This window comes from Dipodomys spectabilis, unplaced genomic scaffold, assembly GCF_019054845.1.
Source record: "Dipodomys spectabilis isolate Male_0828 unplaced genomic scaffold, ASM1905484v1 ptg000002l, whole genome shotgun sequence".
NCBI classification, from domain to species: domain Eukaryota; kingdom Metazoa; phylum Chordata; class Mammalia; order Rodentia; family Heteromyidae; genus Dipodomys; species Dipodomys spectabilis.
Window position 1 is genome coordinate 57,142,940 of NW_024870679.1, and position 23,942 is coordinate 57,166,881.

The following is a 23,942-nucleotide window of genomic DNA, read 5'->3' on the forward strand; positions in this document are numbered from 1 at the left end:
TTTAGAACCCATTTCCTGGGCTAAGGATGTAACTCAGTGGTAGAGCATTCTCCTGGAATTTGTAGGACTTATACTCAGTGGCTACTACTCCAGGAAGCCCCTGCCTACTCCCCTTTCCCTTCCTTTACACCTCTCTTTGTTCCTACCCCATCCCAGCCCCAGTTCTTCCTGTTGTCTCTTTTCTTCCTGGGTTTTCTCTGCTGCTAGACGATGATCACTTCTCCAGGGCAGGGCAGAAGGCTGAGGCTTCTGGTCCTAGCCTGGCTCAGAGCCAGATTGGTGAGGAAAAGGAGGGCTGGCTGTAAGGAGCCTTGGTAAAGGCGTTCCTACTGGTTAGTGCTGAGTCTTAGTGCTCCCCTGGGGAAGAGGTCTCAGCTCCTCGAGTCTTCCCTGCTAGGTAAGCTGGGAAAGGTACACCTTTTTGAACCTCACCCTTCATCTGTGTAAAGGGAAGTAATGAAGAAAGGCAGGTGACCCTCACTGCTTGCCTTGCTCCTTGCAGGCTGACTGTCCACAGACATTTATGGCTTAGTTAGCAATATGCTTAGACTCTGCTCTGCCCCTGTCACAGGGAGACATCTCGTCTTCTTACTGCCAGCCTCATGGGGCAGATGGTTTAAGGAGAACCTGGCATAAAGTCCTGGCTGCAGGTCAGAAATGTTCATCACTACCTTAAGATGCTCTGTACCTGGAAGTGGTGCTATGGCTCAAGTGGTAGAGCGCTAGCCTTGAGCTGAAGAGCTGAGGGACAGCACCCAGGCCCAGAGTTCAAGCCCCACGACTGGCAAAAAAAAAAAAAAGATGTTCTGTACCACCTCCGCCCCTACCCCTTGTTACTATAGATGATGGAGAGCAGACGAACACTTCTGGAACACTCTCTGGAAGTCACTCCTGGTACCCCTGCCAGGCATCCCCACCCCCCTGCCAGGTCCCCCAGGAGACATGGGTGGGGAGTTACCGGATAAGGTCCAGGAGGGCATCGGCCGAGCTCATGACTGGCTTCCCACTCTGCTCAGTTGTCTCTTTCTGGGCTGCACCACCTGGATGGATGATGGAGACCATGATGATGCCCACGACGACAGCCAGGAAGGTGGTCCACAGGTAGTATGCCACGGTGAGGATGCCCAGGCGGCTGGAGGTCTTAGCATCCAGGGAGGCCAGGCCTGACATCAAGCTGGGAGGGGGAGGTAGGTCAGGATATGTCTGCAGGGTGTGGTGGTATAAGACACTGCTCGCTCTGCCCCTCCACCATGTCCCCCACCCCCACGCACTTTTGGAGACCTCTCAGTCATCCATACATGTGGCTCCTCCTAGCCTTGCTTGCTGCTCGGATCTCCTGGAGTCACCAGCCAAGAGCATCATATCTCAGGCTGTTCCCCTCCCATGTTGTTCCTTTCCTCTCTGCCACTTGCCAAACTCCTGCCTACTAGGCAAGACCAGAGGAGTCCTTTTGTACTAGCTGGCTCCCTCAGTGTTAGGAGCCTGTTCTAGCCCCAGCCTCTGTCAGGACCCGGTTGTTACTGCTTTCCTGCTTCACTCTGTTATACATGAGAATCAAGGAAAAGACAGGCTTGACTTCTTCCTGGGTCCCTAATGCCCAGCAAGAGTGGACACAGAGCAGGTGGTTACATAGATTTGCCATATAAACCAATGAGTGAGTCAGAGTCGGTGACCCTGCCCTAGCTCTGCCAATTGGCCACATGGCCTCCAATGAAGCATGTCACTCTTCCATAGAGGAGCCTTGTGGTCCCCATCTCCAAAATTGGACCACCAGAGTTGCTTCTCCCAGAGAGGAGCCACTCCAGGGCCATCTTAGGGTAGTTCCTGGCCCAGACTTGCCCTTACAGGGGGTATTGTTGAGGGTACTTGTGCCCTTCTTACCCCTGGACTTTGTAACCACTAAGCTGGGCTGTCCATCCCTACTACAGGTTAGCTGCAGCGGGGCTGGGCTGAGGGAGAGGGTAAGAGATTAATTAATGAAATGCTTTTGTTTTGCTGCCAAAAGGATTTTATTTCCCCAAAGCCCTTTCATTCTTTCAGATAAAGGAAGTATTTGTCTGGTTTTAATCATGTAAACAAGAGCAGATAATCCCTGCCCATCCACCTCTTCCCTTCTTATCATCAGTTTGCACACAGCAGCCTGCACCAGGACTGTGCAGAGCAAGCCTGTGCCCCGCACTGCCCACTCACGGCGGCAGAGGCCCACCCTCGATGAAGGCACAGGCAAGGGGCTCTCTTCTCCAGGAAGCTTTCCTGACCACTGGGCTTGCTTCCCGTGGAGTCCCTGTGCTTCCCTCTGCCTCCACGTCTGCCTTTCAGAGGCAGTTTCCTGGAAGCATCTCTCTGGATGGGCCAGGGTCTGACAATGCTGAGTGAACAGAGCCAGCCCAGGCCTGACCCAGAGCATGGCTCAGTAGCAGGTGGCCGAATGAATGAATGAATGAATGAATGAATGAAGAGTTCATGGTCCTGATCATCCTCCTGCCAGGATGCCATATGTTAGCAATGGGCTTAGGTGGGTCTCAGACATAAATCCCAAAGGGCTCATAATGGGATTGTAAAGCCAGAGGAAATGGGGCTGCGGTGACCATTCACCAAGAGAAGTCACTCTCAGGCCAAGGCCCATGCACCAGCCCATGCCACTCAATACTCCTTCCACAACAGACACCCCCCTCCCCAACAAGTCCAGGCCACAGGCCACAGGATAACCTGGCCTTGAGAGAAGAATCTACTCATAGTCACCCTGGACACCAGCACTAGCAGCCCAGAACACAGACCCTGACTCCAGGCTCTTTTCATGCCTACTCTGTTGTGTCTTGGGTCCACAGAGAGACACAGGCACGCATTCTGGACTTCAGGGAGCTTCCGTTCTGGCAGTGGGGAGAAAGGGAGGTAAAGACATGGGGATACAGGAGACAAATCAGCAGGGCAAGGAAGGTCTATCTACTAGAGGGCGAGTGTAAACTCTAGCTAGGAAAGTCAGGAAGGACTTCCTCAAAGAGGTGGCATTGGAGTTGGATGTAGCAGAAGATGAGGCAGAGGCTGTAGGCTGGAAAGACTGGGGATGTGTCCTCTTCAGTGTGGCTAGAGCTGGGGTGTGGTGATGGGACAGGAAAGATAGATTGAGCATGGGGGGGGGTGGCTTGAATGCCAGGTCAGGGGGACTGAGAGCGATGAAGGGGGTGCACAGAGGAGACGGTGGAGGTCTAGTGGTACTTTGTACAACACATCCAGCAGAAGCCTCTAGATGTGTGAGAAGAAATGAGATTTAAGCCCTATGCTGGAAGGGCTGAGACAGCCATTGGAAGAGAAAACACCTAGGCTTTGAGATACAAAGCTGCAACTTGTCTGTGTACCAGATGGAATCACTAGAAAGAGGTTCCTGTTTTCATGAGAAGTGGAAAAGCAGTTTCCTGGCTCAGTTGTATCCCTTCAAGGGAGCCCCAGAGCCTCATGGGATAGAGCCCCCTCTCCAGGCTGGAGGGGGAAAAGGGCACATGGATAAGCATCAGATTTCAGAAAAGGCTCTTGAGGAAGAAAAGCCTGACACAGGGGTGGAAGAGGGAAGGAGTGTAGACTTTAGACAGGATCAGTGGGCCTTGGCCTCTTGTCCTGGAGGCCCAATGACTCCAGTAAAATGGAGGGAGTTCTCCCAGCATGCAGCTATGCTCTGGAGCCTCATCCTACCCAAATGGGAATGGAAGGAAGAGAGGGAGAAAGGCAGAGCAAGATGTCAACAGATGGCAGACAGGCTGGTTCCTTAGCTGGTGCTGGAGATGCTAGGGTGATGGCAATGGTCAAGAAGCTAAGAGGGGAGTATGGGAAGGGCATGGGTCTGTGAGAGTACTGCTGCTGGGACTTGTAACTAGAAAGGAGGCAAAGGTTCTGCCACATATTTATGCATACATGTGGGGCATGCCCCCCCTCCCCAAGCTCTAGGAAGAAAAGATAACAATTTTCTTCTCATTTGTAATTTATTTTCCCTGTTTCTCTGTGAATGGAAAACAGTGTTTTCAGAATGAAAGTGCCTCATGCATTGGAGATACAACCCCGCTACTCTGCCCAGAATCCAAAATTTGCTGGAAGCCTTACTGCTACCCAAACACCTCAACATTCAGCGCATGCAAACCTTCTAAGTCAGTGCTGTCATAGAGGGCCATAATGTGAGCCAAATTTGTTGTTTAAAATTGCCTAGTCATGGAAGTGGCGATGTGGCTCAATGTGGTAGAGTGCTAGCCTTGAGAGAAAGAGCTCAGGGACAGTGCCCAGGCCCTGAGTTCAAATCCAATGACTGACAAAAAAAATTGTCTAGTTATATTAAAGAGTCAAAAGAGGACTGGGAAGGTGGCTCAGTGGTAGGGCGCTTGCCTTGCATGCATGAGGCCCTCAGCTTGAATTCCTCCGTACTACATAAACAGAAAAAGCTGGAAGTGGAGCTGTGGCTCAAGTGGTGGAGCACTAGCCTTGAGCTGAAGAGCTGAGGGACAGTGCCCAGGCCCAGAGTTCAGGCCCCAGGACCGACAAAAAAAAGTCAAAAGAAGTCTTGTGTGATGATTTACACCTGTAATCTCAGTATTCAGGAGGCTGAGACAGGATGATCTTGAGTCAAGGTCACCTGACGATTATATAATGAGACCCAGATTTTAAAAAGATTAAAAAGAAACAGGTGAAATTCATTTTTAGAACACCTTTAACCTAGTACATCTAAAGTATCATCTTAATGTATAATCTATATAGAATGCCTTTGCACTGCTCAGATTTTATTTGTAATGAAATGAAGAGCTCAGTTCCTCAGTGGCACTAGCTGCATTTCCGGGGCTCTGACCACCACCTTGAACAGCTCAGGTCTGCAAACTGAGGACAGAGAACAGAGGCCAAGGAGCTGGAGATAATTGGCCAGGCTGCCCAGCTGCTAAATCCTAGAAGCTGGAATGGGGTACACTCTGGGGGTTCCTCCTCTCCCAAAGAGCCTTTCAGTGACTTGATTTAACTCCTGGGATGAAAAGGGTCTGGTTTGGGATGACCATGATTATAGTGTGATCTAGCTTATGTACTGCTTTTTTAGTTCAACTCTCAGAGTTCATGACTTACCAGTGGCTACAGCCCTTAGATTTGTGGTGGTGAGCTCCCCATCTTAGGAAGAGTCCAAGTAAAGCCTGGGTAGCTACCTGTTGGGATGCTAGACCAAGGGTTTTAGATAGACTAAGAGGTTCCATGAGGATGATGCTCTGGCTGTGGAAGTTATAGCAGGGACAACAGACAACCTTCCTTGCCTGTCCCATTCTAGGCTTGGCTAGGTGCTCTTTGCAGCCCTTAAGGTCCTTCAGGGGTCCAGAGAACAGTTCCAAGAGCCTAGAGACTGGAACTCCCTCCCAAGCCATCTGGCCACCATCAGAGCCCAGGGACTGGGGATCAAGAGATTGCAGTGATTAGAAACATTAACCCACAGAGACGGGGGAACTGGCCAGGCTCATTGGATGCAGGCAGCTTCAATCTGGTAATTGCAGGGTACTTGCAGGGTAGGGAAAGGGAGGCAGTCGCTGCTTGTTCCTGGTGGTAGGAGAAAAGGGCTGCCTACCCACTTTGCCTGGTTCTCAGGCCCCCCTTTCTAGGTGGGCATTGAGACTTATCCTATACTAGACAGTTCTGGATAGTGCCAAAGTACCAAAGCCCTGGTCCATGGTGGTAGGCGGGACTGCAAAGCCTTCTCCCAACACTGTCCATTCATGCCCCCAGGCTGCCTGTGTACCTCACTAGAGAGCCCAGCAGGCTATCCAGACTCTAGGCTCCCCCGATTGTGGGCACCACCCCCAGCTTTGGCCCTTCAGTGAATCGGCACACTCTTTTTTTTTTGGGGGGGGGGTCCAGTCGTGGGGTCTGAACTCTGGGCCTAGGCGCTGTCCCTCAGCTCTTCAGCTCAAGGCTAGTGCTCTACCACTTGAGCCACAGCGCCACTTCCGGCTTTTATCTTTTTGCTTATGTGGTGCTGAGGAATCGAACCCAGGGCCTCAGGCATGCAAAGCAAGCGCTCTACCACTGAGCCACCTTCCCAGCCCCTCGGCACACTCTTGAACCACCCAAACACCTTCACTTGTCTTGGGTCCAATGTACCTGCTCTTTGAATTCCATAAAGTGCCTTTGTATGGCTTTTTCCTTCTGCCTGCACCACCCCACTCACTACCCCATCTTCCCCGCTCACCCAGCACATTCCCGCTGCCTTTGCCAGGGTAGGCTTACACAGACCTTTCTCTGGAAGGTCTCCCTTGTCTGTCACCATCTAGGCCACCTTCCCTGGGTTACCTGTGCTTCCCTTTTTTGTGATGGGGCATTGTGACAGCATGCTCACTCCAAATCCCCAGGGGCTGACCTGGCCCAGGGTAGCAGGGAAGGAGTGTAGAGTGAATTCATCAAGACAGAGGGAGGGCCAGGTGTGGTAGTACTCAGCTACAAAGGAAACATAGACAGGAGATTTATGGTCTCAAGCTAGCCTGGGCAAAAAGCAAAACCCTATCAGAAAAAATAATCTACAATGAAAAGGGCTGAGGGCGTAACTCAAGTAGTAGAGTACCTACTTATCAAGAAAAAGGTTCTGAGTTCAATATAAGGTCCGCTCCTGGATGGCCAGCAGACTCCACCCTCCTCACAGCAAAGTCTACCCAGCACCTGCGTTACCTAGGCAACTGGGACACCTGGAAGAGGTCACATCTGCATCCCCTGAGGTCACATCTGAATTTGATGTGGCCACACCTTTCTCCGCCCATACCCTAGATAAGGCCTAGCCCAGGCCCAGATGCCCTCTCTCATTGCTCTATTCTAGCTCTCTCTGCTACCTCTCTCTCACTTCTCTTCTAGCTCTCTCTGCTACCTACCTTGCTGTTCTTTTCTAGCTCTCTCTCTGCTCTAGCTCTTTCCTTTCCCAGCTCTCTCTCATTCCCAGGCCTTTCCCAGCCACGTGGAGTGCCAACCTTGCCTGGTCCCAGCAGGTCTACTGAATAAACCTACCCCTTACCTGAATACCACGTGCGTGCTGCTGTTCTTACTCGGCTACCTCTCTCTCTGCTCTCTCTGCTCTTGTCTAGCTCTTCTCAAGTTCTTTTCTCTCTCTTTCCTCCTTTCTCTTCCCCAGCTCTCTCTCTCTTTCCTAGGCCTTTCCCAGCCACGTGGAGTGCCAACCTTGCCTGGTCCCAGCAGGTCTACTGAATAAACCTACCTCTTACCTGAATACCATGTGCGTGCTGGTGCTGTTGTTACTTGGCTACCTCTTTTTAAAAACCTAAACCTACCCCTTACCTGAATACCACGTGTGTGCTGGTGCTGTTCTTACTCGGCTACCTCTTTTTAAAAACCTAACATTCAACATCCAATATCTTCAGAAGAAGAGTTTCCCCGCTCAGGTCTCTGCTCAGTACCACCTCCCTCTGAAGGCCTCCCTGAGCCCCACCGAGGCTAGGAAGAGCCCAAGCACATGTATCACTGGACAGGAGCCCATGGACAAATGGTGGTGTTGCTTTGAGGACAAATGAGATGGTGGTGGTTTATGAAGAGGGCCAACTGTGACTTAGAATAATGTCTGCCCCATAATAAGTATTCCAGTCGTTAAGTGTTCCCTGGGTGTCATCACTGTCCTATGACACTGTGTCCCAGCAGACTGGGAGCTGCCCCTAGAGGGTGATTGAATCCAGGTTAGTTCTAGGTCTTCAGAACCCAGGGCCTGACCAGGCCTGGGTACACATTAGCTGATGTATGTGATGCTTGATCAGAGGAACATTCTGGACCAGATTGTAAAAATGCCTGGTGAACTCAGGTGACTATGATCCTTCGTTGTAGGTTCCCTGAGAGCAAGCCGCCAGTGCCAGCTTTGGTTCCCTTGCCAGAGGTAAAGGAGTGCCCCTGGCATTGTGTGTCATTAAAGCAGTTGGCACCAGAATTTCTAGACACGGAGATTAGCTGGAGGAGAGAGAGGGGACAGAGCCTTGATTGCTGGCAGAAGATGGGGTCTCTTGCAGGACACTTCAGGGCTCTGCTTTCAACCCTCTCATTTCTGGCCATTTTTATCAATAGCTTAGCCAAGGCCACTGACAGCATGTGGATCAGATTTGTAGAAGACAGTAAGCTGGAGGAACAGCTAATGTGGTGGGTGAGGGACCCCAGCAGGCTAGGACCACAGGCCAAGTCTGACACGATAAACCCAGTGAACCAGCACAGACACGTGCTAGGCTGTGCTTGGCTTTAGCTGCTGGGAGACTTCAAGCTCGGTTATGGGGAGGGGAGCTGACCTCTGGCAGCAGCCAGTGGGAAGGAGACATTGGGATTTTGTTAGCTGCCAGCAGGTTGCCTGGGACATGGGATCACTCCAGGGCCGGTGGGCCTTGAACCTGTGGGGGCTATAAAGTCTAGGGGTTCCTCAAGTCTGCCACAGACCTGCCCCCAAGATTCCCTAAGGAAAGGAAGGAGAAGGGAAAAGGGGAGGGGGCTGGGTCCCATAGAGAGCAGTTAGGCTAGACAGCAGGTGGCCGAAACACAGCTGGGGGAGGGGCACTGTGAAGCTGGGAGCCCCATATGTGGGGAACACTGGAAAGGATGGAGAAGCCAGGGGGGCCTGGGTTAGGTACCAGCAGTGACTTCCAGCAGAACTGTCCTTCTCAGAAGAGTGGACAGCTTGCCAAATCACACAGTGATTGGTAGCACAATGCAGGTATAGCCTTCTGCCACAGGAGGCTTGAGGGACCAAAAGAAGCTGGAGCTGGTGCTGGAGCCTGGACCACTGCGCCAAGTCCCTGAGCTCTGACCTCAGGTGACCTGGTCATAGACACTCTCTCATGCTGGCCCCTGGGACACAGTGGCAGGGAGTCCACTGACAGGCAAGAAGCCATCTGGGAGCTGGGTGCCATCTGGTTGCTCATGTTGGAATCTTAGCTACTTAAGAGTCTGAGATCCAAGGATCATGGTTCAAAGCCAGCCCACTCAGGAAGGTCTATGAGACTCATCGCCAATGAACTATAGAAAACCAGAAGTAGAGCTGTGGCTCAAAGTGTAGAGTGCTAGCCTTGAGCCCAAAAGCTCAGGGACGGTACCCAGGCCCTGAGTTGAAGGCCCATGACTTATAACAGCAACAACAAAGAAGGCATCTGGGGGGGTCTGTTGACAAGAGAGTCCCCTTAGACCTTCCAGGGATTTTGGTTGGCCTCTTCCCTCTGAGCGGATGACAGGCCCAGCAGCTGACAATAAGCGCCACTTTAGCAGCAGTCACACTTCCCAGATGCTGTGCCACACCCAAGCCTCCAAGCCAATTCCTTCTAGGGCCTAAGGGAGGATGCTCGGACACCAGTTTGCTAATAGGGTCCCAGAACCTCTCCAGCAACAGAAATTCCCCAGCCACCTCTGCTGTTACATCTCAGAGGACAAAGTGTCATTCTCTCCTGACTGAGCCTCACCACCCAGGGCTGGTTAGAAACATCCTACCTGGTACCAGGAAGACACTCAAAGAGGCTCACGCCTCTTTGTCTCCATGGAGATCCTTCATGAGGGGAGGCAGTGTTGGAGGGGTCTCTGCTACCCTAGGGTCTCCTGCCATCTTCAGAACCCTCAGGTCTGGGGCACCCAGAGGAGGCCCTACTGGGATTTGTATACTTGCTTCATCAAGAGCAAAAGCCAGAAGACCTCAGACAGTCTCCACCACCAACCATTCTGAACTATTTGCCAGCATGAAGGATGAGGTCAGGTGCCAGCTGCATGTGAGCTGACCTCTGCCCCTCTCTTTCCTGAGGGGTATAGAATGTCAGGAGTGAGGGGCAGAGTCTCACAAGGGGCAGTGCCTTCTTAGCATAGCTGCTTGGCTGCTCTCGACCAGATTGCGTGGCTAAGAAGCTGTTCCTGAGGAAAGGAAGGTCCCTCCATGTAGGGGGACACAGGTCTCTACTGCCCCCTTCTTCAATAGGGATCCTGTTGTCTTCCCCCCAGGCTCAGGCTGCCTGAATAACAGTCTCCTGAACACTCCAAAATCTTTTCTAAACTCACCTATAATTCAGGCACCAGTAGCTTATGCCTGTAATCCTAGCCACTCTGGAGGCTGAGATCTGAGGTTCTCAACCAACCCAAGCAGGAAAGTCTATGAGACTCTTATTTCCAATTAGCCACAAAAAGCTAGAAGTAGAGCTATGGCTCAAGAGGTAGAGCACCAGCTTTGAATGAAAGAGCTAAAGGATATCACCCAGGCCCTGAGTTCAACCCCAGGAACAGAATAAAACAAACAAAACAAGGGCTGGGAAGGTGGCTCAGTGGTAGAGCACTTGCCTTGCATGCCTGAGACCCTGGGTTTGATTCCTCAGCACCACATAAGCAAAAAGAAAAAAGCCAAAAGTGATGCTGTGGCTCAAGTGGTAGAGTGCTAGCCTTGAGCTGAAGAGCTGAGGGACAGTGCCTAGGCCCCACGACTGGACCCAAAAAAAACAAAACCAAAACCAAAACAAAACCACATACATCCCCACACCCTGGTCTGTCTTCCTATTTTCCCTAAGGATGAACACTTACTCTGAATGTTCTCAGGAGCTCTGCTCTTACTATTCCAGTAAGTCTTGCAACTGGATAACACAAAGCCCTGGATCATTGATGGTGACTGAGAGAGGGGTCAGGAGCCAGGACTAACCCACCTGGGAGTGGGCCCGGGCTTCCCAGAGGTGGCTGCTGAGTATGAATAGGATATCTCTAACTGGAAGGGGGCAAGAACATGGTGTCTGGGATGGGTGTAGATCTCCAGAATCACCAGGCTGAAGGTCTGACCCGCCTGCAGCCCACAGCTGGGCCCTGTTCCCTTTCTCATGAGTAAGGCTCTCAGCTGACCAGGCACAAGGGCCAAGGACAGCTCCCAGGGCGCCCAGCAGAAGGCCACACAACTCTGCTAAGAAGGGCTGCCATGACTTGTGGGCAGAGACCAGAAGCACGGGGCTATTCTGGATTTGGCCCTCTGGCTGCCCACACCTCCTGCCTCCCTCCCACCCACTGCCCATTCTGGGGAGCTGAGAAGCTGCCCTGCACACTGGCTCCTAAACCAGACTCTGTCTGCTTGGCCCAGGACCATCTCCAAGGAGTCAGAACGTGGGTGTTTGGGAGTTTTCTGCCAAACTACAGTTTCTCAGCCAGAGGGAGAAAGGAATGGTGAGATTATTTTGGCCAAACATGATTTCCTGATTCTAAGAAAAATCAGCTTAAAATTCTTACAAGAAATAGGAAGGAAAGCAATGTATACAGAAGAACATAAATACCTGCTTTATACACATGTACAGCTGTACACCACAGCTACACACACACACACACACACACACACACACACACACACACACTCTTAGGTTTCCTGCAGTGAGGTGGAGCTAACAAAACACTTGGTCACACTGGGCCTCAGTGAATCACAAACACATGGATTCAGTTTTCACTGAATGACGCCTGGTTTAAGAAACTGAAGAATGAGGGGAGAGGAGGGTTTGGCTTCAATCAAGGAGAGCACTGCAGGCTCTGGCCGGATCTAGATGCTGGATTAACCTCATTCCTTGTGTTGATCTTGTCTAAGGATGTGTGGAAACAAGGCTCATTTGATATCCCAAGGTTAGGTGTAAACTGTAGCCCCAGAGGAGCCATAATCTCTCTCTCTCTCTCTCTCTCACACACACACACACACACACACACACACACACACACACCCCTCTGCTGGCCTTGCCTGGTGAATTTGCTGATGGTTCTGTATCTTTTATGGCAGTGTCTAAACATGTTAGAAATAATGGAACTTGAGGTAACTTCAGGGTCCTGGGGTGCAATCGTACCCCCAGTGGTGTCTCCAGCGGCACTGATGGTGGAGGGGCTTTACAAACTCAGTTCCAGTCCTAAATAGAAGAGTAAAACAGGATTCCCAAGGTGAGATTGCTGATTATATTATGCTAAATGAAAACCAAAAACATAGCCTGAGACAATTTTTTTTTTTTTTTTTTGGGTCCGGTCGTGGGGCCTGAACTCTGGGCCTGGGTGCTGTCCCTCAGCTCTTCAGCTCAAGGCTAGCACTCTACCACTTGAACCACAGCGCCACTTCCGGCTTTTTTTTTCTTATGTGGTGCTGAGGAATCGAACCCAGGGCCTCGAGCATGCAAGGCAAGTGCTCTACCACTGAGCCACCTTCCCAGCCCGACAATTTTTTTTTGTGTGTGTGTGAGAGGAACATTGAAGTATTTTTTGAGAATTTAAATGAATAGAAAATGATCGAGGCAGGGATTAAAAGCAAAAGGAATCAGTAAGGAGCGGCCTTACTGGGAGAGATTAGGACAGGCAGGTTTCTAGGCCCCAAAAGCTGCTCTTCTTTAGGTTTTCTTTGCTTGGGTGGTATTAGGATTTGAACTCAGGATCTTGCACTTGCCTATGCCAATGTCACATGACATAGCCCAAGCTTCTGGGTTCCTAGGTGGAAATGGGAAGTCATTCTGCAGCCACTTTCATTTTGAGAAGAATCAATCACATGGCAGATTCAAGGTGAGAAGTTGCCCACTCTCCAGAAGAAGGGGATCCTAAAGATGGAAGGTGTGATGGAAGGGCATGCCAAGTGCATTCGGGGCTGAGATACTCTGCTCCGTCACTTAAAATTAGTGTTGGAGTACACTAGAGTGCCCATGACTGGGGTTTATTTGCACAAAAGGCTCCCATGCGGAACCTCCAGGGACCCAACCTCAGGGATTGCTCAAGGTCACTTTGAGGGGTAAAGACAGAGCATTGGGGTGAGACCTAAGGGTGCTCAGTGAGCATCGCCGTGGCCTGAGCAGGGACTAGCACCTGGAAGGGGCAGTATGCCAATTTCTACCATGCCCTGTGATCCACAGATGCCATGAGGAAGGAACCAGAGCCGCAGAATCAATGGCAGGCACTCCACTCCTCTGATCTCCTTGGTAGCACTGGTAGAAGCCTCTGCATGAAATAGGCTGACCTGGTCCCCAGCCAGGTGTGCTTATCCCCAAGAAGGAACACACTGGTATTTGTTATTTGGCTTTTACTTCTTAAGGAAATACTTAAGCTGTGACTCAAATCTGTTTGCTTAATGACACAGGGTTATTCATAAGCATTGACAGGCCATCACCAATAGCTACCAACAAATGAGATGCTAGGAAGATTTCACAGACAGGAGCCGGAGCTAGGAGAAGAAAGGACATTGGGAGCAGTGGGTCAGCCTGAGTGACATGTGGAGACAGGAAAGCATGTGGTGTGCTTAAGGCCAGACTGATTCCAGGCTTGGTGTAGGGAGGGAACAGCAGGTCGTCCTGGAGATGAGGAAGGAGCAGACAGTCATGAGTGCCAAGCTTTGGAGACCAGACTTGGAACTAGAAGCAAATGAGCCTGAATATGTGTCCTCTCCTGCCCTGTGGCCATGGGGCAGAAAGCCCCAGGCTCATGGGGGTGCAGCCTAGAGCCTTTAGGAGGAATAAAGGAACAGCAGCTCTATGAAGTTCTTCAGCTACTCACATGGAGGATGGCTGGACCTCAAGAGAATGAGGTTTTTTAAAACTTTGATTTCAGCTGCATGCCTATAATCCTAGCTACTCAACAGGCTGCGATCTGAGGATCATCCTTTGAAGCCAGCCCAGGCTGTTAAGTCTATGAGACTCTTGTCTCCAATTAATCAGCAAAAAACTGGAAGCGGAGCTGTGGCTCATGTGGCAGAGCACCAGCCTTGAATGGCAAAGCTAAGGGACAATACTCAGGCCCTGAGTTCAAGCCCCAGTACCAGCACGCACGCACACGCGCACACACACACACACACACACACACACAAACACTCTGATCTCAGAATACTTATGGGTCTTTAAGAAGCACTCTGCACTGGAGATGTAGTTCAGTGGTAAAGCACTGACCTCACCTAGCATGTATGAAGTCTGGAGTTCAGTCACCAGCAGGGCAAAAACAACAGCACAGCCCTGCTGGGCCCCTCAGCAGATTGGTACATTAAGTCAGGGTGAGGCTTGACATGTAGATTTGCCAAACAGCTTTGGTGGTGATGCCCATACCAAAGGGAGTGCTGCCTTTTTAAAAAAGAATTTTTTAATTGAGATTAGGTGATTATATAAATTTCACATATTTCACAGTATTGTGGAATAGTGATAGTTAAAGTCACAAACATATTTTAACCTTCACAAGGCAAATTGTCATTATCATGGTCTATAAAGTTCGTGAATTCTATGAGCTTTGACAATACCACTATTTCTTCCACATCAAGTGATATGTACATTTCTTTCCTTTTCCTTGGTGTAAGCTAAGAAGAGTGCTTCTTATTGGCAGGGATGCCCAGAAAAAAATGGTAGATCACTTGATGGGTTACAGATCCCTTTGAGAATCAAGAAAGGAGGATTCAGAGTTCAGAAAAGCATCATTTTCCCCCCATGAAAGTTTGTTTCTCTCTTGGTATGACAAATGTTAACACACTTTCATTTCTCAGTGACATGGTTGCTCTGTACCAGCCCAAACTGTATAATAAACAACTGAGATGTATGAACACACGGGCTTCTCTCAAGTTAATACCACATTCCAGCGCCAGCTGTGGGAAAGCAGTCTGGGCTGGTGGAGAGAGCCAAGACTCATAGAGAGCCCAGAGCTCAGGGAGGGGGTGCCTCCCCCCAGATCTCATGACAATGGTGGGGGGGGGGGGAGCCGGCCTAGGATCCAGACCTCAGACTTCTACATGAGGATTTTCTTTCTTAAATTAAGTGGCTTGCACAAGACCACACAGTTAGCCAGTGGCAGAGCTGACATGGGGACTCAGGTGTGTGGATTTCAGGGTGGACACAGAGAGAGGGCTCTGGCTCTGTGGTGTCACTGGTCTGAGTTGGCAGTGAGGACTTAGCAATGGAGCATAGCACTGCCCTGCAGGATCCCCTGCACCCTCCACCCCTGTATTTCAGCTGCTGGGAGTTGTCTGTTTCTCTACCTCTCTCACCGCAGCCCAGCTGCAACTCGACGGCAGTGTCTGCTGCAGGAATCAGCCCCAGAAAACACTGTGGAGGAGTGTGATCACAATAATTAATTCATTAGACTGGTACTCTGAGTACCAACTATATGAATGCTGGCATTCCCAGTAGAGCCGAAGATAGAGACAGGCAGCAAGGGAATACATACAGAATTACAAGGTATGGCAGTGCTGGGGCCGGGGGTGGGGATGGGGGTGGGGGGGGTGGAGAGGGGAAGGAGGCAGGGACAGGCAGGAGTGCCAAGGTGGTATGAAAGGAACAGATGGGAGGAGCCTTTCTCTTTTTTCTTTTCCTTTCTTTTTCCTTTATTCCCCTTCTTATGATATTATTTCCTTGGCAGTATAGGAATTTGAACTCAGGCTTTTATACTTGTGATACAGGTGTTCTACTACTCAAACCAGGTTTCTAGTCTCTTTTTGTTTTTGTTATATTTTGAATAGGGTCTCATTTTTTTTTTTTTTTTTTTTTTTTTTTTTTTTTGTCGGTCATGGGGCTTGAACTCTGGGCCTGGGCGCTGTCCCTCAGCTCTTCAGCTCAAGGCGAGCGCTCTACCACTTGAGCTACAGCGCCACTTCCGGTTTTCTGGTGGTTTATTGGAGATAGGAGTCTCACGGTCTTTCTTGCCCAGGCTGGCTTTGAACCGCGATCCTCAGATCTCAGTCTCCTGAGTAGCTAGGATTACAGGCGTGAGCCACCAGCGCCCGGCTTCATTTTTTTTTTTTTTGCCTTGAGAGACATCCTCTTATTTATGCTTCCTGAGTAGCTGAGACAGACACTAGTCCCAACCATGCCCAACTTTATTAGTTGAGATGAGAATCTCTTGAACTTTTGTCTGGGATGGTCTCAAACCATGATCCTCTGAAGTAGCTAGGATTATAGGTATGAGCCACCAAACCCAGATGGAGAAGGTCTTTCTAAGGAGATGGCATGTACATTGAGTTCTAAAGAGGAGAAGCAAAGATATGTAAAATGGTGGGAAAACATGTTCCAGACAGAAGGCACAGCACACATGTAAGCCCTGGGGTGAGGCAGGATTTCATCTGCCTGGGAGACTAAAAGCTAGTGCAACTGGACTAAATGTGACCCGAGATGAGGTGGGAGTTGCCGTGGCAGACGATGCACAACCTCCTAGACCAGGCTTGTGAGGTGAAGGCTTGTTTTAAATACCAGAGAAGAGGGCTGGGAGGGTGGCTCAGTGGTAGAGTGCTTGCCTTGCATGCATGAAGCCCTGGGTTCGATTCCTCAGCACCACATAAGCAGAAAAAAAAAAGCTGGAAGTGGCACTGTGGCTCAAGTGGTAGAGTGCTAGCCTTGAGCTGAAGAGCTGAGGGACAGTGCCCAGGCCCAGAGTTCAGGCCCCATGACCGGACCCAAAAAAAAAAATAAAAATAAAAATAAATACCAGAGAAGATTCTGAAGGTAAATAAACACCACAGCCCAATCTGAGCATCGCGAGACCATTCTGGCCATAGAAAATGGACGGCAGGGAATAAAAGCCGAAGTGGGGAGATGGGTAGAGTCACTGCGGATTCCAGAAGAAGAATGAGCCCCAGGACTGTGGAGGCATGATGGAGGAGTTCTACTTCAGAGGCAGAGCCGGCTCTGGTTGGTGACAGCAGGCCTAGGGCGAGAAAGGGGACCCACCATAGAGGCTGGACAGAACTGCCATTTCCTGACAGCAGAAACAGGAATGATGTGTTGGGTAAAACGTTAAGTTGGTGACATCAAACTTGAAAAGCCTGTGAAACGTGAGTAAGCATGGAGTTGGTTAATTGAGTGTGGGTCTCACATGACAAGCCTGGGGCTCTCTACCCCTGGAAATGCTGGGCTTACAGATTGTGGTGATTTAGACTAGAAATGCCCCCCAAAGTCCATGCACTGAAGCCTTGGTCACCGTTGTGGCAGTGTTAAGAGGCAGGGCCTTGAGAAGCCATTGGATCAGGGCTCTGCCCAAATCAATGGATTATCCCATTGATGAATTTGTGACTTAATAAAATATTAGACAGTGGTGGAAACTTCAGGAGATGAGGCCTAGTTGGAAGAGCAGGTCATGGGAGGGGAGAGTGTGCCCTGAAAGGTATATCTTGTCCCTGGCCCCTTCCTGTCTCTCCTTTTGCTTCCATGATGTAAACACTTTGTTTTCCCAAATGCTCCCTGCCATGCTGGTCTGCTTCATTCCTACCCCCCACCCCACACCCCAACCCAGATAAATGGAGCCAAGTGACAATGAACTGAAACCTCTTTCCTTTTAGAGTTGATTTCCTGAAGTATTTTGTCACAGTGCCTGTGAGCTGCCCAATACACAAGTGGTCAATTTCAGGTTAAGTGAGGACAGGCTTGAAGACCTGTGACCTGCAGAGAAGCTGAGTCAATGGAAAAGAGACGGACGGGGGGGCCGAGCAGGCAGAAGCCAGGTGAGGTATGGCCATAGTGGGAGTAACCTAGGAGGGTAGAGAGTGCTCCGTGATGTCGTGTGCTGTGGAGAGGTCACAGAGAGCAAGAATAGAAAGTGTCCTTGGGACTTAGTGGAATGAAGGTTGCTAGTGACTTTGAGAGAGTCACCAATTTGCTAACTGACTCCTGCATGAAGTGCAGGCATTGGCCAGCGTGGGTTGAGAAGTCATGAAAGCTTCTTGGAGGAAGGTGAAATTTCAGCAGAGCCGAGAAAGTTGAATCCTAAGGGACTAATTCTGCCAGCAGCAATCTCCCCAAAGACAGCCCTGTGCCTAGCCTGGTGCCCAGCCTGGGACCATTGCCTCCGCTCCCAAGGAGAGGGCAGAGGAGCCATCCCATGGAGCCCAGGAGGCTGTCCTCAGCGATCAGAGCCCAGCCCCCTCCCCACCGGCCTCTTACCTTGAGACCACAAGTGGCAGGATCAGCATCTTCAACATCCTCATCAAGAGTTCACCAGGGAACTGGAAGTAACTAATCTCCTGAAAACACAGCAAGAGTTGGGGTTACAGCAGGGTGGTTCTTTCCCCTCTTCAAGGCAGGATCCCATCTTCAAAGCAGGATCCCCATCTGCCCAAGTGTGGTGGAGGCCAAGGACTGGTTCTGAGCCTAACAGAGCAGGGGTCCAGTCTGTTCCTAGCAACATCCTCTTGCAGTTACCACCTGTGTGACCTTAAGCATGTTACTCAAGCTCTCTGAGTTTCTCTCACCGGTGACCTCACAGTCACTGAGAGGCTCTGAGGAGGTGCATGAGCTCTGAGCACCAGCACCTGCAAGCAAGTAATGTTGAGTACCAGCACCTGCAAGCAAGTAATGTTGAGTGATCCCAGCACCCAGCAGCTCTCCCCCATCTGCACCATTCACCTGCCTGCCAGCCTGTGAACTCTAGTCCAGCAGACAGTGAGCACCGAGAGGGCGGGACTGTGATGCTCCTGAACCTACACTGAGCCAGGCATCACCAGGAGGAAGACCAGATGGATTAGGCACGTTGGTTCTTGTCCTGGAGAAGTTCTAGAAGCACACCAAGACTTTTCCAAGAGCCAGCTTCGCTCTTTGCACTGGTCCATCTCCCATAAATATCAGTACAGAGGCTCTGACTAGATGCAAGGGTAGGACTCTGTGTAAAGGTCCTGTCCCTCATAGGCTGCTGCTCCAGCCACATTCTGGATATTTCCAGGGTTCCCAATCCTTGCCCAGCTGTCTCCCCATACAGATCAATAGGAGCAGAATGCCACAGTAAGAGCTACAACAGAGCTCCAAGCCTAGTTAAGTTTGATTTTCAAAAGATAATAATGAAAGTTCATTCTCTTCTTGGTTTGATTTCTCTGCTTTGTTGTTTATCTGAAATTCTATTTTAACCATGGGTGCTGTTTGTGGAGTTTAACTACAGTTTTTCTCTTTCTGGCAACCCCAGCTTGGGGCCCCTTTCTCCAGAGGAGGAGGCGGTGGGTGAGGCAGACAAATGGATTTGTAAACACAGTCCAAGTTACATTTTTGAACTTCAGTTATTTTTTAAACCACTGCCAAACATGATTTGTTAATGATTTGATTCTTTGAAAACCCCAAGACAGAGTTTTGATGCTAGCAAGGAGTTTTAAAGATCTCGTCCACGCATTTTGTATATAAGGAAGCTGAGCTGGTGGAAGGGAACACTCCCTTCTAAGTGACAGTGCAGGACCAAGAACCTAGCTTCTAGTTCCATTCCATGGTAAGCTAATGTACCAGAAAGCCTGCTTCCTACAGAAATTTCCTCATCATATCTCTATAACTTAAAAAATTAAATCTACAAATATATTCTTTAAATATAGCTACACTGAGATCTGAAGGATGATGGTTTGAAGATATGCCATACAGAAAAGTCCAAAATACTCTATCTCCAAAATAACTAGCAAAAATGCAGAGCTGGAAGTACAACTCAAGTGATGAGTATTCACTCAAGCATGTGATGTAAGGTCAATTCCCAGCACCACCACTTTTCTGTAATGTCTTGTTGATGTGCAGTAGTAACATAGTATGAGATGTTTGGCCTGCACTCCTTCTTTCCCCTCCTCTTCCTTCCTTTCTCCTTTTCCCTCCCTCCCTTCTCTCCCTTCTTCTCTCCTTCCTGCTTTCTTCCTTCTTTCCTTCCTTTTTTCTTTTCTTGTGCTATGTTTACCTTTTACTTCTTTTGAGAAATTTTCTTATATTCTTTACAAGCTATTTTTCCTTTTTTTTTCTGTTGAATCTCTTTAAAATCATGTCAGATGATTGTATTTGGACATTCTACTTATAATTCCTTTTTCTATTTTTATCTTTTTGTTTTTACTTTCTGAGAGATTTCTACAACTCTATCTTAGTTTAGACAGACAGACAGACAGATAGATAGATAGATATAGATTTTTTTGTTCTTCTATTTTAGATTTCCAAAAGCTCTTCCTTATTCCCTGATTGTTCCTTCTTTTTAGCATCCCATTTTGGTTTGTTTGTTTGGTAGGTCATGGGGCTTGAACTTGGGCCTGGGTGCTGTCCCTCAGCTCTTCTGCTCAAGGCTACCACTCTACCACAGTGCCACTTCCAGTTTTCTGGTTGTTAACTGGAGATAAAAGTCTCATGGAGGGGCTGGGAAGGTGGCTCAGTGGTAGAGCGCATGCCTTGCATGCCAGAGGCCCTGGGTTCGATTCCTCAGCACCACATAAGCAAAAAGAAAAAAGCCGGAAGTGGCGCTGTGGCTCAAGTGGTAGAGCACTAGCCTTGAGCTGAAGAGCTGAGGGACAGCGCCCGGGCCCAGAGTTCAGGCCCCATGACCGGACCCAAAAAAACAAAACAAACAAACAAACAAACAAAAAAAAGAGTCTCATGGACTTTCCTGCCCAGGCTGGCATTGAACCAAGATCCTCAGATCTCAGCCTCCTGAGTAGCTAAGATTACAGGCCTGAGCCACCAGTACCCAGCCCCATTCTGATTTTTTATTTGTTTTTGTGGTATGGGGATTGAACTGAGAATGTTGTGTGCACTAAACATATGCTGTACCACTGAGCTACAGCGCAAGCCCCACATCCAGATCTGTTTTATGATAACTATATCTTCTCTCATATCGCCAACTCTCTTACGATGGTTAGTCTCTTGTCTTCCACATCTACGACTTGCCTCACGTTTCTAGTGATTTTTATCTTTCTGCCCAAAGACAAACATGAAATGATTTCTGTGTGTGAATGAGGCTTGTCAACTGATGATCCCTCAGAACAGGTGATAAATATGATGTTCCTGTACAGTCAAGTTCAGAGGTCTTCCCTCTGAGGCTTCAGTGAGCAGTCCACTGGGGAATGAGGCCATGCTTATGTCAGCTGCCCTTAGTCTCGAAGCCTTGCTGAGAATGACTCACCCACAACGTGGGGGTCTGCTGAGAAGTTTGAAGCATGTGGTTCACCACCAGATATAGGTGGGCCTTAGGTCCCAGTCAAGCCTCTCTGGTCCCTTAAGCAGGCAGGAGATTGAGACTGGAGGGCGAAGAATTCTCTGATCTGGAAGAGCCCTGGGGCTCTAATACTCTTGGTTCAAAATTCCAAACAAAGCCCCTGCTTTCAAGTTCATGCTTCATTTCTGCCTAGTACAATGCCTTGCTCTTCCAAATCAGAGCCCTTCTGGAGTTCTGTAAGACAAACCTCTTAGCATCTACTTTTATAGACATAAAATACTAGCTTTTGCTAGATGTGGTAGGACAGGTGTGTAATCTCAACTACTCAAGAGATAGAGGTACGAGGGTATCAGTATGAAGCTGATCTAGTTTAAGAAAAATCCTCAAGATCCTATCTGAAAAACAAACTAAAAAGCAAAAGCCCTGAGGGTGTGGCTCAAGTGACACACATAAATCTACTCAATGAAATCATTCAACTCCAGCCACTCCCAATGTTGTCTGATCTGTTGTAATCTCTCAACTTTCTCCTTTTATATTCTCTTTATTTGGGTGGTTTATATCCTTTAAAAATTCCATTGTTACAATTTTAGTGGACTTTCAAGAAGGAAAGGAAAACTGGTGTCATTGCCAGAGGTTTAGCTGGGAGTCTTGAAATGGTCTATATATATTTTTTTATAGGAGATGATCTTTTCCAAAGATCAAATCACATAATTCTGTGAGTTCCCCTCACAAATAGACTATTCAACCATTTTCCAAATTGTTGATTTTTTTTTTTTTGCCTGTTGTATAAACCTACCCAATTAGAGGGACTTGGTATCTGAGTCACAGACAAAGAGATCAGAGAAATCCTGGATTTCAAAGAAAGACATTAAGAAAGCCAACTCCTGCCAGATAATTGTTTTAAGACTCTGCATCCTTCCTTCAGTTTATCTGGCAGGTTAATCCACACCAGAACACATTCACATGTCCAAACAGATGGGGATGGCAGCTTTGCCACAGGAGGCCCCAGCTGAGTTTGGCTTTTTATAATAGGCATTCCAATTTATTTCTACAAAATAATCTTCCTACAGGAAATAGCTATTTGCTGCTTAGGGAAATCAAAGAAAGCAGGCTGCAGACTGCTTGTGCCACAGCCAGTTTCATTCAGCAAATGTTAAAGATTCTCTGTGCCTAACATTGCACAATACTCATATTTTGCTTCAAGAACATCCCAGAGTTGTTTGGCAATTCCATCTGGTGAGAGAAATAGACTCCTAACCAGGTCTGAAGCAAGGCAGATAGCAGCTGGGACTGCTTGTGTCATGGTAGAGGAAGGAATCTGGCAGGAGCATGGAGCAGGACTGTTAATTCAGAAGCACACGGGTCTTGAAGCCTTTTAACAATCAGTTGGTTTGTGGTGGACATACAATTGTGACAGGGAAGCAGGAAACAGAGGGAAGTGACATTCAGGAAGCAGTTAAGAGGTCACTCAGAGTCCTTTCCCATGTGCTGACCTGTCACTCTGCTTGTTGGCTATAAATCTCCAGCTATCACAGGAGAAAGACACCTTGACACCTGTCAGAGGCCAAAAAAAAAAAAATCCTGACTAGGGGAGGGAAAGGATGATTGGGCAAAAACAAAAGAAGAAGTAACAATGCTCGGTAGGAAATGTACTCATTACCTTACTTATGTAACTACGCATTTTTACAATTAAAAACACATATTAAAAATCCTGACTGAAGTCTTCCTTACTGTTTGGACAAATGTCAGAGTGATTTCTTATAATACTTCATGAGTTACACCACTCTGTCATAGGAGATGGAGTTGATGGTTGGGGAAAGAGAATGTTTCTGGACAATGCATTCTCACAGTGGTGGTTAACTAGGCTGGGATCCTGGGCCTACCTCACCTCTCTCCCAACCCCACTTCCGGTCAGCCGTGATCTCTTCAAGGCTCCTCTGTTGAGACAATTTCCGCCTCCTCCCCCCTCTTTCAGAATGGTGCTGAACTTTGAACTCAAGGTCTTGTGCTTACTTGAGTCATCTGGCAACCTACCACTTGAACCATACCTCCAACATGACTCTTGCTGGATGTTTTACAGATGGAGTCTCAGGGCTAACTTTGAACCATGATTTCTCAGATCTCAGCCTCCTGAGTAACTAAGATTACAGGCAAAAGCCACTGGCACTGAGCCTATCTGCTCATTTCATCCCAAGGTCGTGCCTTCTGCAGTTGTTTTCTGCCTCAGCCTTTGCTGACCCCCTTTACTCCTCTCATCTGCTCAACATTGGGGAAATGCTCCAACATATCCATCTGACCGTGTCACTCCTTCATTTAAAAGCCTCTCATCGTGGCCTCACATCTATGTCTACTAATGAGACCTTTGCGCCCAACCATTCCCATGCCCCAAGCTGTACATTCCAAAGCCACCAACAACTTGTTTTCCTCATCTCAAATCCTCTACACTCCTGTGCCTTGAACTTGCTCTTTGCTGCCTAGGAAGCCCTTTTTAGACCTCTGGTGAGCTGCCTGGAGGAGGTGTTCTTTGAAGATTCCACTCTCTACCACAGCTCTGCCCTGCAACGGGGAAGACCTCTCTCCCATCACCTGGCTGTGCCAGGTTTGTTACCAGTTCCACAGCTGTTTATTTTACCACCCAGGCTGCCACATGACTCACCCAACCATCATGGAACCAGAGAGCTCAGATCTCCATGGCTCCAACCATCCCTCCTGACCTGCGGTGAGAGGTGCCGGGTCCTCAGAAAGAAGCCAAGAAGGCAGCCCACGATGACGGAGAGCACAGACAGGATGAGCAGCCCATTCTGCCTGCATACGGCCTTTCCTCGTGCCAGGACGGGACCTAGCACCATGATGAGCCAGGCCTACTGGCTTGGGGCACAGCACCATTCCATGCAAGGTCAACTGGTTGGGACACAGGGTCTGGGCAGGGGGTGCTGGCTCCTCAGCACACAGGTAGGCTGAGTGGCTAGGCACCAGTCACCAGCCCCACAGCCATGGCCTATGCAGCTGCCCGGAGGGAAGCTGAAATCCTATTACCAGCCGCATCATTAGGAGCTGGGAGCAGATTAGGGCCTGGGAAATTAGAGCAAGCCATGTGGTCTGGGAGT

General features: G+C 49.1%; 1 protein-coding gene across 2 annotated transcripts in view; it reads right to left on the reverse strand.

Annotated features, from left to right (window-relative positions):
* Slc1a7 (solute carrier family 1 member 7) overlaps positions 1–23,699 on the reverse strand; it is a 43,035-nt gene extending 19,336 nt beyond the window's left edge. The window contains exons 1-3 of one of the 2 annotated variants that reach the window (XM_042684969.1): positions 23,550–23,699; positions 17,844–17,923; positions 959–1,174 (exon numbers count right to left, since the gene is read on the reverse strand). In XM_042684969.1, the coding sequence (XP_042540903.1) occupies positions 959–1,174; positions 17,844–17,923; positions 23,550–23,684 (431 nt within the window). In that variant the 5' untranslated portion in view covers positions 23,685–23,699. The remainder of the gene's footprint in view (positions 1–958; positions 1,175–17,843; positions 17,924–23,549) is intronic. The other variant, XM_042684966.1, reaches the window with a different exon arrangement.
* Between the last annotated feature and the right edge of the window lie 243 nt (positions 23,700–23,942).